A 17,660-nucleotide genomic window follows, 5' to 3' on the forward strand; every position below is an offset into this window, starting at 1 on the left:
TGCCTGCATGTGACAGGGGACCCAGCTCCATGGAGAGCAGGCGGCCTGCACTCGGCCCACAGGACTGCAAGGCCTCCTTGGGCCGGTTCTCTCTGGCAGGAGCCTCTCCACACCCTCCTCCTGCCATAACAAACATTTCCTTGGCTTTCAAAGAAGTACGGGTGCCTTGTGGGCCACAACATGTGCCAGAGGAAGAAGGCAGGTAGTGTGGCCCGCCAGGCCCCAGCTCACGGTCCGCGGGCCACTGCCTGAGAGCAGAGGGCCATGCATTCTGTGTACCCAGGGCGGAGCGGCCCCAGGCAGGGCAAGCCCACAGTCAGCCAGCCACTCTCATCTTGGGCGCGTCAGGGGCACACCCAACAGCATTTTGCCCACAGCTTGTCTGTGTCATCTTCCTAGGGGCCTCGACAAATCCCTTCCAGGAATTCACCATTTCCTTCTATCCCTTCCTTTGGATCAATACAGTCAGCTCAACATGCCTCTCCCATCACCGGCCGTGGCATCACGATAGCCGGCCCTCACTGCGAGGACCCTGAGACAGACACACGCTGCATAGCACATCAGGGAAGACAGGGCATGGATGAGAGCAGGCCGAGGGCTCCCCGCCCTCTGCATCTTCACCCTCCTGGCACCACAGCTGGGAAGTCAGAATCTTATTTTTGATTTAGGTTTCAACATATCCCAAATGCAAAGGGGTCCTAACAGAGGCAAAGACAGACGACAGACCTATTCCCTACTACTTTGTGACTGGTTAAGCTTCTGACCTGAGGCAGAGAAAGAGAGCTAACAAAAGCAGGACAGTCATGGCCCACAACACCAGTCTGGCCTCCTGGGATAACCAGGGAGCAGAACACACATAATCAGAACAGTAGTTCCAATGAGAAGATGCTCGCCTGGTCTCTGACCCCATTTCCAGGGTCTTCTCTGAGTGCTGTGTGGACAGCATCACCCACCTCTGGCCCACCCAGCCTGGGCCCAGTCCTTCTCTGTGTCCCCCATTACTGTGTGGGCTCCTTGTAGGAGCCAAGGGAAGTGGCAGGTGCTGCTGTGGAGGAATGGGGAGCCAGGCCACAGAGCAGAGGGAATGACAGAGTGCTGGGGTGGGGTATTACTCAACAGGATGGAAAACCATGGTCAGAGCTGTGGCTCTACCATTTACTTGGCCCTAGCAGTACATTATCTGGGGTCTCAGCTTTCTCACTTACAAAATGGAATTAAGAGCAGTAGCTGCGCACAGGGCTGCAATAGGCTCCAAGAGTAAAACTGGAGTGAAGGGCTGAGTAGGGTGCTGGGCAAAGCAAGGACCAGCAAGCAGGGCTGCTGCTGGGGGGCTGTGAGGAACGGTCGCATGGCCTCTGGAGGGGCCACGAGAGCAGCGAGAAGTCAGGTGGTTCGCTGGGGCAGGGAGTCCACAGCAACGCTGTTTTGTTTTGTTTTGAAAAATTTTATTTATTTATTACAGAGAGAGTACAAGTAGGCAGAGCAGCAGCTAGAGGGAGAGGGAGAAGCGGACTCCCCGCTGAGCAGGGAGCCCAATGCAGGGCTCGGTCCCAGGACCCTGGGATCATGACCTGAGCCAAAGGCAGCCACCCAACCGACTGAGCCACCCAGGTGTCCCCACAGCAATGCTGGGGTTTGAACATCCACAATAGTGTGGAGCACATTGGCCAGAAGAAGCCGGAGTTGGGAGGCTATGCCAGGTGACGAGTTCAATTTTTGTCATGAGTGTGAGGGGCTGGCAAGACACCAAGTCACAGGCTAGAAGGAGAATGGACAGGAGAGCCCAAGGCAGCCAGGTCAGTGCGGTGACCTAGGCTCTGCAGCCAGTGACGAGTTGTCTCTGCAGCAACAACTGGGCCAGGCCACCAAGGGGACAATCCTATTGAGCGAGAGGAGGAGGACAGAGACAGGGAGAGGGACAGAGGCAGAGACAGCGGGAGAGAGAGAACAGAGATCAGCATGGAAACCAGGAGAGAGAATACTCGATGACGAAGAAAAGACTTCTCTTCAATAAACGGTGTTAGGTAAATGGATATTCACTGACAAAAGAATAAAACTGGACCCCTTCCTTCACTAAAAGCAACTACCTCGCCATCAGTGAGACTTAAATGTGGAACCTGAAAGCACAGAGCGCCTGGAAGAAAGCAGAGGGCAAGACTTCTGACCTGGGTACTGGCAACAATTTGTCTGGGTGTGTCACCTAAACCACCAGCAACAGAAGGAAAGATGAACAGGGGGGACTGCCTCCAACTGAAAGCTTCTGCACAGCAGAGGAAATGACCAATGAAATGAAAAGACAACCCATGGAACCGAATACCCATAAATTATACATCTGACAAGGGGCTAGTATCCAAAATATCAAAAGAACTCATACAACTCAATAACAAAAAAAAACCCTTAAAGAATCCAATTATAAGTGAGCAAAAGACCTACACAGGCATTTTTCCAAAGAAGATACACAGATGGCCCAAAGGCACACGGAAAGATGATGGGCATCTCATCAGGGAAGTGGGAATCCAAACTGTAGCGAGATACCACCCCCCCACCTGCTACAAAAGCTAGGATCATAAAGGCAAGTGTGCTGGCGAGGACATGGAGGAAGGGGAACCCTTGTGCGCTACTGGTCGGCACACAAACTGGGGCAGCTGTGGTGGAAAACAGTGTGGAGCTTCTGCAGAAAGTTAAAAAAACAGAACCACCACGTGATCCAGTAATCCTGCTATTGAGCATTTACCTGACGGAAACAAAATCGCATCCCCATGTATAATAGCAAGACACGGAGACAATGTAAGTGTCCAAAAGCATATGAACGGATAAAGATGGGTGTACATACACAATGGAATATTATTTAGCCATAAAAAGGAAGGAAATCCTGCCATTTCTGACAACATGGACAGACCCCGAGGGCATTATGTTAACAGGAAATGTCAGACAAAAAAAGGGCAAATACTGCGTGATCTCACATACACGAGGAATCTCAAAACACCCAACTCTGATGCAGAGAACAGACTGGTGGCTGCCAGAGACCGGGACAAGTGGTGGGGGAACGGAGAGAAGGAGGTCAAGAGCACAAATTTCCAGGTGTAAGTTCTGAGCTGTCAGGTACAACACGATGACCATAGTTAACTCTGCTCTATGATGTTCTTGAATGTCGCCGAAAGAGCGGATCTTCAAAGTTCTCATCTAAGGAAAAAGAAAATGTCTACCTACATGAGGGATGGAGGGTACCTGAGCTTACTGTGGAGATCATTCCGCAACAAGCTCACACATCACCTCACCCTATTGTGCCCCTTCGGCAACACAGCGTTCTGTGTTCAGTTCTAAATTGGGAAAGCCCCTCGGCTTTTTGGGCAGACAGAAGGCAGGGACGCATGTAACTAGGAGGCTGGGAAGAAAAGACGATCAAGCCAAGCAGTGAGAGGCTCAGTCCCCCATGCTCAGGCCTGGTGCCCTCAAGGTGAGGACGCAGGACAGAGCACACGGGGCCTCGCACGCCACTCCTGGTCAAAGGGCTATGGGGGAAGAATCCTGAGGGAAAGCCCAGCTTGAGAAACAACAGGAATAAACTCCAGAGACACTGACTTTGAAAAGCCGTGTAGTAAACGTGGGTGAGAGAACAAAGGAAGCCGCAAGCAAGGACGGTAAGACAGGATGGGTTGTTCCCCATTAGAAACGGGCTGATATGCACGGCAGCAGGCCTGGTGGGAAGCCCAACGTGCGTGCTGCTCCCCCGTGCAATGGGGACTGGTGAGCGTGCTCAGGGAAGACTCAAGATGCAAACTGGCAGGAGGTGATCAAGGCAAGAGCAGACACCGGGGGAATGGGAGGAAGGGCCACAGGGCTGCGCCTCTTGGTCTCGAGATGAGCCAAGCCCCAGGTGAGGGAGGGGTGTGGGCAATACCTGTGGAGATGCTCTGCCCCCTGGCAGAGCACGGGGATGGTGGGGATGCCCACGGAGCAGCGAAGGCTCTAAAAAGCCCCCTGGCCCCCTTGGCAGATGGCTGATGGCACAGCTGATCCTGCTATGACCCCATGCTTCTGCTATCCGTCCCCTGGAAACTCCTGGCTGTCATCCCTATGGCTCTGCCCTGAAGGTCTGTCCCCCCACCCACAGGGCTGTCGCGGAGAAGCAGTAACCCACTGGGGTGAACGAGCCCCTGGGTGGGGGCTGCTGAGAGCTGCACCACAGAAACACAAGCAAAAGGGATGTGGGTCACTTTCAGCCCAAGGCAACAAAGCCTCTTCTCCCTTCCCTACCCTCCTCAACCAGCGAGGCCAGGGTGCTCTGCCCCAGGCAGCTGAGCCCCAGGAAGGGGAGAGGCCTGGGCTCGAATCTTCACATGGAGAAGAGTCAGCAGGGACGAGGAACAGCCTCCTGCATGGGCACAGATACAAGAGCAGCCCTCTGCTGTGGTAAGCCACCAAAATGCTGCTGTCCCCTTGTTACAATTGCTCCATGACCTGAATTAACAGGTGGGGAGCGTGGGTACTGGTCCTGGATGGGAGGAGGCACGGGGCAAGGTCTCCCCTCCTGGTCTTCTGAGCAGTAACCATGGGCTGAGATAGGAAGAAGGCAGGGCCCACAGCCCAGATAATGTCTGACATGACTAGGAGGCAAGGGAAGCTGGGAGAGTCGGGACCTGGGAGAAGGGACAGGGCCTGGGGCCAAGTGACAGTGACAAAGCACAGATGAGCACCTGAGGCAGGAAGGCTCCTGGAGACCAGGAACGCGGGAAGCAGGGCTGCAGGTGGCGGCCCCACGTCACTCAGGAAGTGCTCTGCACACGCGAGCCACCGCCCGCACCATGAGCAACTGAGCAGCAGCATGGCAAAAGAGAGCGAACAAAGGGCGAGAAACAATGGCTGGTTTGCAATCTCAGTTTTATCACGGGACCTTCTAGAGCCTGAACCCTCTCTTCAGTGGAAAGGGGGCTATTTCGCAGAGCTGTCCTAAGGACTGAGGGAGGTACCATCGTGACATTGTGATACCCGGCAGGGTGGCCATCCTCGTCTTTGCCCAAGTGTCAGTCTGAACCAAGGCCAATCTTCCTGCTACAGGAAGAACTGTTCTCGAAGATCGCAATTTTCAGTGGAGGGCTGGAATTCACTGCCTTTTTTTTAGGCAAAGCATAAATAAAAATCACCAACTTTGTTCTATGCACCTCTTTAACATAGAAGTACAAGATGATTTACTTAAACTCTTACCTCAAAATCAAACACAGTAATTCTGCCCCTTAGTATCATTAGAGGAAATGTGGTCAGAATAAACGACATGGAGACAGATGCTCAGAAACACAGACACCTTCTCTGCAAACACTGAACCACACGACAGCAAGAACAGACTCTGCGCAAAGGCCATGTGGCCAGTACCAAGGCCCAAGCTCTGCCCCCATACCTTGTCCTCTCTGATACAGAGACCACTGGTCACATGGGGCCATTCAAATTTAAGTCAATTAAAATAAATAAAATTAAAAAGTAGCTCCTAATCCACCCTAGCCACATTCCAAGTGCCCAAAACCACACGTGGCTGGAGGCAATTGAACTACGGCAGACACAGAACGTTCCCACGAGGCAGGCAGCCCTCAGGGGCAGTGCTGCCGTGGACCACACACGCTTCCCCTGATATCTGAGCTGAGGAACAGGAGGCAGCAAGGGGGTGAGTCCGCATGTGCCTGGAACGGCACGAACTCCACGGGATGCGCAGGAGGTCACCCATGTCCAAAGAGGGAAGCAAACAAAACCTTAGAGATGAACGGTGTCCTTCTGCTATCAGATCCAGACCAGTCAGCGGCCAAGTATCAGAATGACCGACATACTACAAATGACCTATTATTCATGTAGCTTAAGTCTTTCCTCAACTTTAAACTTATTACAGTGCGTCAGTGAAGCATAAATCAAAAGTTCTTCGAAACAAATATTCTTCCAATATTAGTAATGAAGAGGGCTTAAAGCTCTTGAGTCCACTTGATAATTAAATTCTGGCCATGCCCCTGTCCAAGGGCAATAGCAATTAAATGAGCAGCCACGAAGACGCCTCCTTCTCCATGTCCCCCACCCCTGCCCGCCTCCCCGGTTGCCCTCTGACCCTCACCCCTCTGACCCTCGCCCATGTGCTCTCAGCAGCCATCTGGCAGAGCATGGCGTCTCGCCTTTGGGCCTTAGTTTAACATCGCCTCCCAGGGACCCTGTCCTCCCTCCCCACCCCCATTCTGCCTATCGCTGCGCTACTTGCTAACTTCACAGGAAACTTCCAGACTCAAGAATCCCTGCCTGTGTATCATCCTCCCCACTGGCCTGCGAGCCCCACAAAGGCAAGAGGCACACCAGCCCTTCTAAGCACCATGGCCCTGGCGCGTGGCCTGCGGCAGGCTCACCTGGTGCCTCTTTGCCAAGTGAAGAGAGGCTGGAGATGAGCACAGTCTCCTCCCCGCGGGACCTACTTGGTGCATGTGCGTGTTTTTATTTGTACTCAAGTAATATGGACACGACTTAAAAGTCCAATAATAGGGACTTCTGATTTTACAAATGCCCCATCCTTTTCAGACAACTGCTGTCCTGCTTCTAGTTCTGACAGTTACCTCCCAACTTCAATCTGACATACTTTTATCAGCTGTAGCAACCCACCTATTATTCTATCTGCTCCTCTTGCCCTCATGAGGAAGTGGCCCTCGCTCCCTCTCAGTGGGTGTTGCCCAATATCTCACTGAGCCCACGTAGGCCACAGCGCTCATAACTCACAGGACTCACGCCGGGGCTCAGACCACAGGTGCCCGGAGGTCATCCTTCCTGCCATGGGGAAGGAGCGCACCAGAGAACAGAGCCAACACAGATCAGAGCTGAAACATGGAAATACTCGACAGGGCAACAGAATGAAAGCGCCTGAGGTCGTCATACCTAACAAGAACAGTGACCTCTGCACTTCCGGGAACTCTAAGCAATCATTCATTTTCTTGTTCTAACACAGGACAGGGTCCCGCTGAGTGATGGTTTCAGACTCTACCCTATTGGAGATAAGATGTACCTCACTCATGCCACCTATTCATTTAAGTTTCATTTTGTCCTGTTTAGTTACTTCTGTAGCCTCTATTTCATGTTCTGTCAACTTTAGATAGGACTGTATAATCCCCACAACGCAAGATGAGATTAGTGACCCTTCCATCCTTCCACCTTCTTCTCTATCTTCCACTCCCAAATTAAGTTGGTTAGTTTCCCTTTTATTTTTCTTGGAAATAAAAACATTTTCCTTCTGTTCTGAAACCAAAATTAAGTAAGTCTTCAATGTTTTATTCACACATTGACTTAAACTCAATTGAAAAATCAAACAACATTTATAATTTTGTGAATATAGTTTCCCACAAAGTCAAGAAACATGAACAACATTTCCTATATGTCCTTGGTCACGACCCCTGAGCCACTTAAAGCAGCTTCTTAAAGTCAAGGCTTTCAATCAGATTGATTGTTGAAAATCACACCATGCTTTGGTTTGCTTTGTATTTGGACCATGACTTCCTTGTTGTTTGTTTTTCCTGGAGATCAGAACTGCCTCTCACTTTTCCTGCTGAAAGAAGAGCGAGCTATAGCCCGTAACTAAAGTCTTCCGGCTTCTCACCCATTTAATCTAAGCCAAGGCATTCTTCTCAAGAACACTCATTCCTCTTTATAAAGCACTGACTGTCCTAATATGGACTTCGTGCTTCCTATGCATGCTGCAAGGCTGCCTTCTTGAGACTCCTCTCTTGGGTTCACTGTCCTTTTTAATTCACAATCCCATGTGAAAGTACAAAAATATCTTGGGCTCCCAAATGTTGAAGAGAGGAGGAAGCCCTCGGGTTTACTTTTTCTCACCAATAAAACATTTTCAATTTTTAAAAATTGTATGATTTTTTTTTTTTAAATTTATTTGACAGAGATCACAAGTAGGCAGAGAGGCAGGCAAGAGAGAGAGAGAGGAAGGGAAGCAGGCTCCCCACTGAACAGAGAGCCCGATGTGGGGCTCAATCCCAGGACCCTGAGATCATGACCTGAGCCGAAGGCAGAGGCTTTAACCCACTGAGCCACCCAGGCGCCCCTGTATGACTTTTAAAGATTTTTATTTATTTATTTAAAAGAGAGAGAGAGAGAGCATGAGTGGGGGTGGGGGGAGCAGGGTCCCCACTGAGCAGGGAGGCTGACGTGGGCTTCATCCCAGGACCTTGGGATCATGACCCAAGCCGAAAGCAGATGCTTAACCAACTGAGCCACCCAGGTACCCCAACAAAATCTTCTCAAATGCACATTACGCACCACAGAGCTTACACCGGGCAGCAAAGGCCCTACCTCTGAGAGCATACAGTACAGGATGCGGAACAAACAGATGCTCTGTGAAGACTAGTCTGAAGCACCTACCAGACTTGAAGATGTGAATCAGACACATTAGCAGCGTGCCTAGCTCTTGACAATAGAAAGTATGTTGCTGTTCACTCATTTCCACTTTGAGCTGCTTTGTAACAATATCCTCCAAAAGAATGCCAACTAGCTGTAGTAGAAACCTTCAAAGAAAGGGAAAAGTCTGACATCAATTAGGTGACTGTTTTAGGGCACTTACATGAGGTCTACTGTAAAAATACGTACGTATGGTAGACAGCTGGAGCAAAAACATAAGTAAACAAAGTGCAACATTTAAAACCATCTCTTTATATTAAGTCCCTTTCCCTCTCTGTATCACCTGCCTCACTTATGAGATGGCAGTAAACGTATCACCTGCAGGGCTGTTAGTTTAAAGCCCTGCAAACCACAAAGCATCACAGAAGTCCAAGACAACAATCCACGTAGGAATTTAGTGCATGATCCATTTTAACCCCCTGCTTAACTGGCAGAGGGAGCCACAGGCTACCTGGCTGAATCTGTAAACAAAAGGGTGTCGGGCAGGTTTACCGGATTTCTCTCCACAAATGCACAGGCACCCCCACCAATGACCAATAAACGGAAGGCTGAATGGATGTTACGTGGGCCCACCTGGAAGGAGCACGGCCGCATAAACCACACTCATGGGATATCCCACCAGCTCTACCTCAGAGTGCCCCAGATCCGGGGAAGGTGGACACACACTTGTCTAGGCAATAAGCATTTACTGGACGTGACTTTTGATCTGTCCTCAAGGAGCTTCCAAATAATTTGTGAGTGTAGATACGGTTTGCTACCACAAGTACACCAAGGGGAACATAGTGGAAACAGTCACCCTGGCAGGAGGAAAGATTTTATTACTGATTGTTTAGAATGGCCAGCACACATGAGAATAAAAATGAGACTTTTAGTCGGTTTTCAGAGATTTTTAAATTCTTTGCTGGCAACACAACACGCATCCTTACTGTTGGCACCTAGGTCAGGCTGGCCTCAGCCTGCACTCCCATGGTGAGCCACTGTGTGGTACTTAACAAGGGTACAGGACGGGATGTGACTGAACTCTAATAAGAGACACAGTGCCACAGATGAGGCAGGTCGGGAATAGAAAGCATACCCATGCAGACTACTTTACCCCCACTTATAGCACTGAAGCAAGACCAGGAGCTACTGCAGACTTACTGTTCACAAAATGTGACTTCCTAAAGGCCATGGGATGGGTAAAGGCTTGGAGAGACAGCATACCTTGAAAACGTTTCCTCCGGCAAACTCTTGATTTGCCTCCCTTCACTGTGTTCTTCCGGTGTTGAAGTACTGTCCCCATCTCTTAACCTATTAATTACTGGACAGGAAATTAAATATGGGGAGAAGGAGAGCTCCTGAATACGAGAGAGAACAATATCTTCAGTTGACTGGGAAATCAGAACCCTCAAAATGGCTAGGATTCCTGAGATCCACAGTTGAACAGTGCTCACAGATGCCTAAAAGACAGAAAATAAGTGACAGTTAAAATAAAAAGAGAATTAAAAAAAAAAAAAAAAAACTTACCATAAAGCTAGTATCACAATAAAAACAAACGAGAGAATCACGTTTTTCCTGAGCGCCAACCTCATGGATGAAAATTACCCCTATTTTACCACTCTATCAATAAAGCCAATAAATTATCATCAGTTTCAAAATGTGGTCCCAGATAAGCAGCATCAATACCATCTGGGAACCTGTTTAAAATGCAAATTCCCAGGCCCCACCTTGCCAGTCCAAGTTCCCAGCTAATTCTGATGAATGCTGCACTGCACAGTCACACATCCAAGGGGCCACCATGAGGCAAGACACTCACCATTGTATCTGGAGTGACAAACATACTCCGTAATAGCATGTCCACAGGACGGAGGGAGGAAGGGGCCAGAATCTCAAATAAAGTATTTAACACTCCAAGGGCTTCATGAGAATCAATGTGCATCTGTTTCAATTAAACACCACAAAGCCAAAAAAATGTTAACATTTCTATGTCAAGTTAGGCACCTCTAGGCCAGATGACCTTGACCATCCAAGCCTTACCACCCCTGCCTTTAAAAGCGTCCTTAGTAGGGAACCAGGCACACTGTAGCAGCTACATTTTTCCCACAAGGGAAATCTTTTCATTTAAATTTTTATTATATAAACAATGTACATTTTCTGTAAAAGACTGAAACATTTAACAGTATGAAAAAACCAGCTGGAATCCCAGCACTTGATATGAGCACCACCCACACTCCCGGACCGTCTCTCATGCCTCTCTATACACACACAGAATTTACCAATAGGGGAAATCACACACACTCTTTTCCTTTCTTCGCTTTATCTGCACCCCATTCCTACTCAGCTAATTAGACCAAAAGTTAATAAACTGGTGTACAGCTGACTTTTGAGCAACATGGGGGGTCAGAAGCACCCACCCCCACAGAGCTGAACATTCCTGTGTAACACTGGCTTCTCCAAAGGGAACTACTACTGCCTACTGACAACCACAAACTAACCAGTAACAGAAACAGCTGACACATATTTTGCATACAGATTACATACAGCATTCTTACAATACAGTAAGGAAGAGAACAAAGTGTAATTAAGAAAATCATAAGGAAGAGGAAATAGATGACAGACTATCCTGTACTTATGATGCACAAGCATCCACATGTAAGTGGGTCTGCACAGTTCGAACCCGGGCTGTTCAAGATCAACTGTATTTCTCTTTATCTTTCTCCATGTTCCTATAATCCTATAGCCACACACATAGAGAGGTTTTTGTTTAAGTTATTTTGAAACATCTTGTTATGGACGTCTCTGCTTTCTTCCTTAAAAATGGAATGGAGAACTCCCAAGGCAACAGGATCTGGAATCTAACGTTTTTAATGGTGCAAACTATTCTGAGCTTAGTGTCTCCCTCACAGTGCGTTGAAGCACTGCCTTCCTGCTGGGCTCCGCTCTTCCCGCAGAGTGCGTCGCTAGCCAGGGAGCCCATCTGACCTGTCTGCAGAGATGCGCTGTTCTCAGGGGCCCACCTCCATGGTCAGGAGAGCCACTGGAGAGATTCCGCACTGCCAGCATCTGCCCCTGCCCCAGCCTGCACCTGCCCCACCAGCTCTGCCTCTCCTGGGTCTTCAGCAGGCATACACCGGACCCACAGCCAGGGCCAGGCCCAGCCCTATGAGTGCAGTAACCTCTGCCTTTGGCCTCAGTGTACACACAGGCACTGCCTGACCTCTTTCCACCTCTGGCTGCCACATCGCTTCTATTCCTGGTCAGAGCCTGTTTCTTGCCTAGGCCTCTCTCCCATCACTCCTGAGCCAGGCTTCCACACCCTCCACCCATCCAAACCGCTCCCCGGTGGCCACCAGTCTGCCAAATGCATGGTTGGCTCCCAGCTCATGTGCTCAGCCAGTGAGCAGCTGAGAACTGACCCCTCCATAAGATGCCTTCCTTTCTTAGCTTCGACACTGGCACTCACCTGCTCTTCCTTCCCTGCCTCCTCCACGGGCTCTGCCTCTAAGCTCAGAGCTCACCTTGCCCTCCTTCCCAGTTACACAGGGTCCCACAGTGACCTCTTCCCATCCCAGTGTTCACGTTCTACTCAGCTCCATCTTGACAACCACAGACTCGTGCATCCAAACGCCGACCTCAGCCTCCCCAGAGTGCCTCCCAGGTTGCCAGCCACAAACACCCAGGATCTCACCTCCTCATCCCCCCACCTCAGCAGATGGGAGGCCCATCATCCACGAGTGCCCCTCCTCCCATCTCCGTGAAGCCGGGCCAAACTTCCCAGCTCTGCTCCGCACCATCTGTGGCAGGCGGCTACTGCTCGCCCCCTCACTCCCCACCCTGGGGCCCACGACCTCCATGCCACAGGATGGTGCCCCTGCTCAGCCCTCAGTCCTACCCTGCGGCAATCCTCAGCCCCCAAATTACACCATGCCACTGTTTTGTACCAAACCTGACGGGCTCCTCCAAGTCCTCCACGCTGGCCCAAGAGGCTGTCCACGCCCCCCACACCCTGGCCATCCTCCCTGCTCCACGCTCACGGCCTCTCAACATTCTCTGATCACAGCGGGCAGGCTCCCACACCTCAGGGCCTGCACTGCTGTTTTCTCTGCCTAGAAAGCTCTTACCCAGGTCAAGCTTACACAAACTGAGCAACACAGCCCTGCCCGGACACGGCCACCTGTTGTCTCTCCTTGGCCCACCCCACAGTGCCTGCTGTTTGGGGTCTCACACACATCACTGAGTTACTTCTGTGGTGCATCTCCTCTACCTCCATCTGGTGAAACTGTGACTCCCCGAGGCCAGGCTTTTCGCCAGCTCTGTTCATTCCATATTTACTGCTCGTACTGAAGAGGGCCCCCACCACCTGTGCATGCAGTGTGCACTCACGCAAGCCACCCAGTGAGCCCTGCGTGGTGGTTCACACGGCTTCATGGGGGCAGGGGTCACCTGCACAGTCACCATGCCTTCCAGCCCCACCTTCCTTAGATTGCGTACAAGACAAATGAGAGACTGGAATAAAGTTTCTGAAATAGTGTTCTAAAAATACAGATCCACAGGCATGGAACCTAAGACCATGTTAAAACACCACATTCACCAACTTATCAAAACTGCCCTCTGTCAGTGTCACCGGAAGTCAGGACTCCCTCCCTATAACGTGGCTGCTGGAGGACAAATCCATCAGGACCCAGCATGGGGCTGAAGCTACGAAGACAGTAATGACTACCGCATCCCATCTACGCATTTGCATCAGCTGCCAAGAGTCATGGACACTGCTAGTCCCCCAGAGTAATTGCTTCCTCCACTGCGACAATTGGGATGAACCAACAGTACCGCCTGGCCACATCCAAAGCGCTTGAGGCCCAGAGGGCTGCTAACCACTGGTGAGGTTCCTGGCAGGGCAGCAGTGGCACACCCTGCCGCCCTGGGACACCCCCAACACCGCATTTACAAAGCTGCTGCTGCACCTGCACAGGGCACCCTATCCTCGGACACCCAGTGGCAGACATGGCTCAGAAGCTGTGTGTCGAGTGGACTCCACGCCCCACGGCATGGCCATCACCTCGCTCCACTGCAGTTATGGGCACAACTGAACACATCGCTCGATTACAGAAGTTCTGCTTAAATGATGGATCATGGCTGATCAGGGACAACAAACACCTGAAGATCAAGTACCAACGCCTGACTAAGCAGAATGAGGGAGGCAGGGCAGCCAGATGGGAAAGGACACGGCTCTGGACTGAGACAGGCTGGCTCCGCCTTGGCCCCGGCAATCTCCGGCCCCACAGCTCTGGGTGGATGTGGGCTCTGCTCTTGCAAAGCAAGAGACACAGCAACCCAAGACGGTCACTGAGAATGAATGAAATCCTTGCCCTGTTGAGTGGCACTGAAGAGGACCACAAACTGAGTTTGTTACGACTCAGTGAAATGCCAATCCCAAGTGCCATCTCCTACAGGAATCTGTGCCACTTAGGAAGGTGCCCCAGGGACCCCACAGAATAAAGCAGACAGGGACAAACCTGCTGCTTGGCTAACATCGGGAGGATGACGTCGGCAATCTGCCGGGACAGTCGCTTCCATTTGTCTTCGTTCTCCTTGTGGCACTGCTGTAAGACCAGGATGAACATCTCCAGCACCTGCGGGGGGGAGGGGGGGGCGGTCAGAGTGCTCTCAGATTCACACGTGCCTGCCTGCTGCACTGACCCCAGCTCAGCAGGAGGGCTCCACAAGGCAAACACAATCTCTGGTGAGGGCCTGATGTACCCAATGCCAGCCTGGCCCACGGGACACAGGACACATGGGAAGCCAGAAGAAAACGCAAGGGGCACACTCCAACTGCCCACTCCTTGGGAACACAAGCCATCATTATATTTCTATGCTTCTATGGGGTTACAAGATTTCACAATCAAACAAAAGGCACAAAAAGAAAATCAAATTTATACTAACCTTTGGAAAAATGCAAACACAGCCCTGACTAGCCCACAGATGCCTCCTGACTTTTGTCTACGTTAACTTCAACTCTGCTCTTTGCAAAGCTAACCTCCTACTGAGCCACAAAGCACTCTCAGAACAGTTACCCAGGGTTGAGCACAAATTTATAAGTGATTAGTTCTGAGCAGAGATGGCTAGATCTGTTTTGGTAAATAAATTTGATCGGCACACTGGCTGGGACAGCTTTTGTCCCAAGGAGCCAACCTAAGTTATTGCAACCAATGCCCAAGAACCAGCAAAACTGAAAATACTTATCAGCTGCTTGTTGATGAAAATGCCCGGTGGCCTGACCTGTTCACCAGGAGTACTACAGAGAGAGCCAAGCCAATCCAAGCCCACCCTGTAAGAAGCCTGCACAACTACAGCCATGCCTCGGCTCAGTGAGCTTGGTAGCATTCTCCCACAAGAGGGGGGATCTGCACTCCATTCTGACTCTCCTCAGCAAAGCCTAGCCAACCCTCTGTGTCCTCTCAAGAAGCAGATGGAGAGCTCCCCAAGTGCACTCCCTGGGCCTCCCTTCAACCCAGTGTGCTTTGTACTTTTCATTGTAATTATGGGATTTAATTAAACAGTAAGCATTTAATTAAACATTACACAGATTAACCAAAATGAGAATGCACAAAGAAAGTGTTTCCACGAGAAAAGGTATGACTTTAAGATTCAAAGACAAACAGCTACCAAGAATTACGCAACAGCGAGAGCCAGGCAAGTGTGCACGCTAAGAGCGGCATCACTGCGAGCTACATCTCTGCACTGAGATCCCCTGATCAGCCCGAAACTGCTCCACCTTAAGGAAAACAAAACCACACTCCGCACAAAGGAGAACAGCCTGGCCCTGCTTCAACACATGGATGGATGTACAAGCTAAAGTCTTCAGATTATTTCAGATGTGAGGGTTTTTTTTTTAAGATTTTATTTATTTGAGAGAGAGCACAAGATGGGGAAGGGGCGGAGGGAGAGGGACAAACTCCCAACTGAGCAGGAAGCCTGATGAGGGACTTGATCCCAGGACCCCAGGATCACAATCTGAGCCGAAAATCAGATGCTTCACTGACTGAGCCACCCAGGCACCCCTCAGATGTGGGATTTTTCAAATCATATTTTAGAATTCTATCATTCTGATCAATGTCAATTAACAGATTTTGGAGAAGAGGGTCTCCAATTTATTAACATCCTTGAATGACCTAGTGACTGTCAGCCAGGTGGCAGTAAACGTCCCGAGGTGGCCACACAGCTTTAAATCAAATCCCGCAAGCCTAGCCCTTCCTGGCAGCTCCCCAAACTGAGCGCCTGGGCAGCATGAAGGATCACCCACAAATTAGCGGACAGCAGGCCACAGGCCATTTCCTCCTGCCCCTGCTGGGACTGCCCCTTCCCTTACCTGATGGTGCTGGACGAGTCTCAGCAGCATCGACACCACCACCTCTTTTTGGGTTTCAAGCTCTTTTCCAGCATCAGCTTTGTTGGTCCCTCTCAGTACAAAGAGGTCATGCACTATTGGCTGCAGAGCTGGAATGGCTGTGGGGCACAAAAGAAGGGTCAGAAGGCATCACAAACCATGAGACCGCAGACACAGCTTAGCACCTCCAAAATGTGTCCAAAAAATAAGAAACCCTAATCCGTGCATGGCTTATGATACGGGATGAATTCAGGCTAGCCCTGAGTGCTATGAATTATCAGTGTGCCACCATGGAGGCCACAGGTCTTTCTCAGACACTTATTGATAATTCCATGAAATCTTAAAAAAAACTAGGGTGTCTGTGATGTAACATCACTTCTGACAAAAAGAGACACAAATTCAAAAGTAATTCAAACTAAAATCTTCTAAAAGTAGCAACACTCTATTCTAATGTGTACTCCACTTAAAGATTTACCTGAAGAGATGACTGTGTTTAAAGTATTAGATTTCTATGCTGTTCTAAGTAATAACTCACTCTCATTAGATAACGCCTTTCCCCCAAGTTTTGTCTTATCCAAAACAGCAGTGAAAGTAGTTTGCTTCTAGCACCACCACGGGGACAAACCATCTAAGAAGCGTCTTTCCTTGGGAAGGGTGTGGCCCAATCATGTCACTGATGTCACTGTCAGGCACTGTCTGCCTAGTGGCATGCACGCCCCAGCACACGCAAGCCCGGGCACACGCAAGCCCCGGCACACGCACGCACAGCATACTTGCTGACTGGTCTACAGATGACCAAGTCTTCCATAGAAAGTACGAGGGTTTGGCTGCCCACTGATTTTCTATCAAAAGACTCTCTAATCTAGGGGGCTTTTGTCATCCTTCTATTTGACATTTGCACCATGGACCCCAAATTCCATACGTGTACAAGTGTGAACTTTTGCTGTGGCACGAATCTCAGCCATTGTGAAGCCATGGCAAAGGTGACTCCAGAGACTGTGAGGATCAAATGGCCCTGAGTGTCTCCCCCTCAACACGTTACCTGCTCTATTGCAAGCATGTGGAACAGAGAAGGCTGCACGTCACAGTGCCCTCCCCACATGTGGGGTCTGCAAAGTTCTGAGGAGGTCCCCCCACCAGGTTCAAAAGCCTACTGTTCCTGACAGTAGAGCCAGAGAGGAGTCAAGAGGAAAACGCTGAAAGATCTGTTTGAAAAGCTCAACGATTTAGTTTATTCTTTGAACCGCAGTCTCCTTGCACAGGTGGGGCCTGCTTGAGAGCAGCATGCTGTCTGTGCTCCTCACTGAGGTCTCTGCAAAGAGCCAGACAGCACAGAAGGACCTTCCCGTACCAGGACACAACAAACTGAGTGTCCTTCCAGAAGGTGGATTTCTCAATTTCTTGTGTTTCATGTAATTAGATGAGAGTGTTTATGTCAGGTTCTATCTGTCTCAGATCACCTTCCTGCTTTTCTTGTGTTTTGACTTTAGAAGATTATAAGCTCCTGAGATATGGCGGTGGTGGGGGGGCTCTCTCCCTTTCATGACATCTCTAAGCCATGCATACGCGTGCACACACACACACACACAACATGCACATATGCACGCGTGCACATGCACACAGAGGCACACACAGGCACACGCATGCACGTGCACACAAGGCACACATACATGCATGTGTGCACACACACATGCACACACAGGCACATGCATGCACGTGCACACAAGGCACACACATACATGCACTTGTGCACATGCACACACAGGCACGCGCACACACACACGCACATAGAGCCACAAAGCACAGAGCAGCCGTGGACACAGTTGGAAGTTGGTGTAATGAAGACCGACACTGTCCAGCACATCATTACTGATGA

General features: G+C 50.2%; 1 protein-coding gene across 3 annotated transcripts in view; it reads right to left on the reverse strand.

The window, feature by feature from the left end:
* Positions 1-17,660, reverse strand: part of HTT (huntingtin) — a 142,687-nt gene that overhangs the window by 41,455 nt on the left and 83,572 nt on the right. For all 3 annotated transcript variants that reach the window (XM_045990446.1, XM_045990439.1, XM_045990429.1), the window contains 5 exons: positions 15,767-15,903; positions 13,914-14,030; positions 10,217-10,339; positions 9,625-9,860; positions 8,386-8,528 (listed from right to left, as the gene is read on the reverse strand). In XM_045990446.1, coding sequence (XP_045846402.1) covers positions 8,386-8,528; positions 9,625-9,860; positions 10,217-10,339; positions 13,914-14,030; positions 15,767-15,903 — 756 coding nt within the window. The remainder of the gene's footprint in view (positions 1-8,385; positions 8,529-9,624; positions 9,861-10,216; positions 10,340-13,913; positions 14,031-15,766; positions 15,904-17,660) is intronic.

Source organism: Meles meles, chromosome 2 (genome assembly GCF_922984935.1).
Source record: "Meles meles chromosome 2, mMelMel3.1 paternal haplotype, whole genome shotgun sequence".
NCBI classification, from domain to species: Eukaryota; Metazoa; Chordata; class Mammalia; order Carnivora; family Mustelidae; genus Meles; species Meles meles.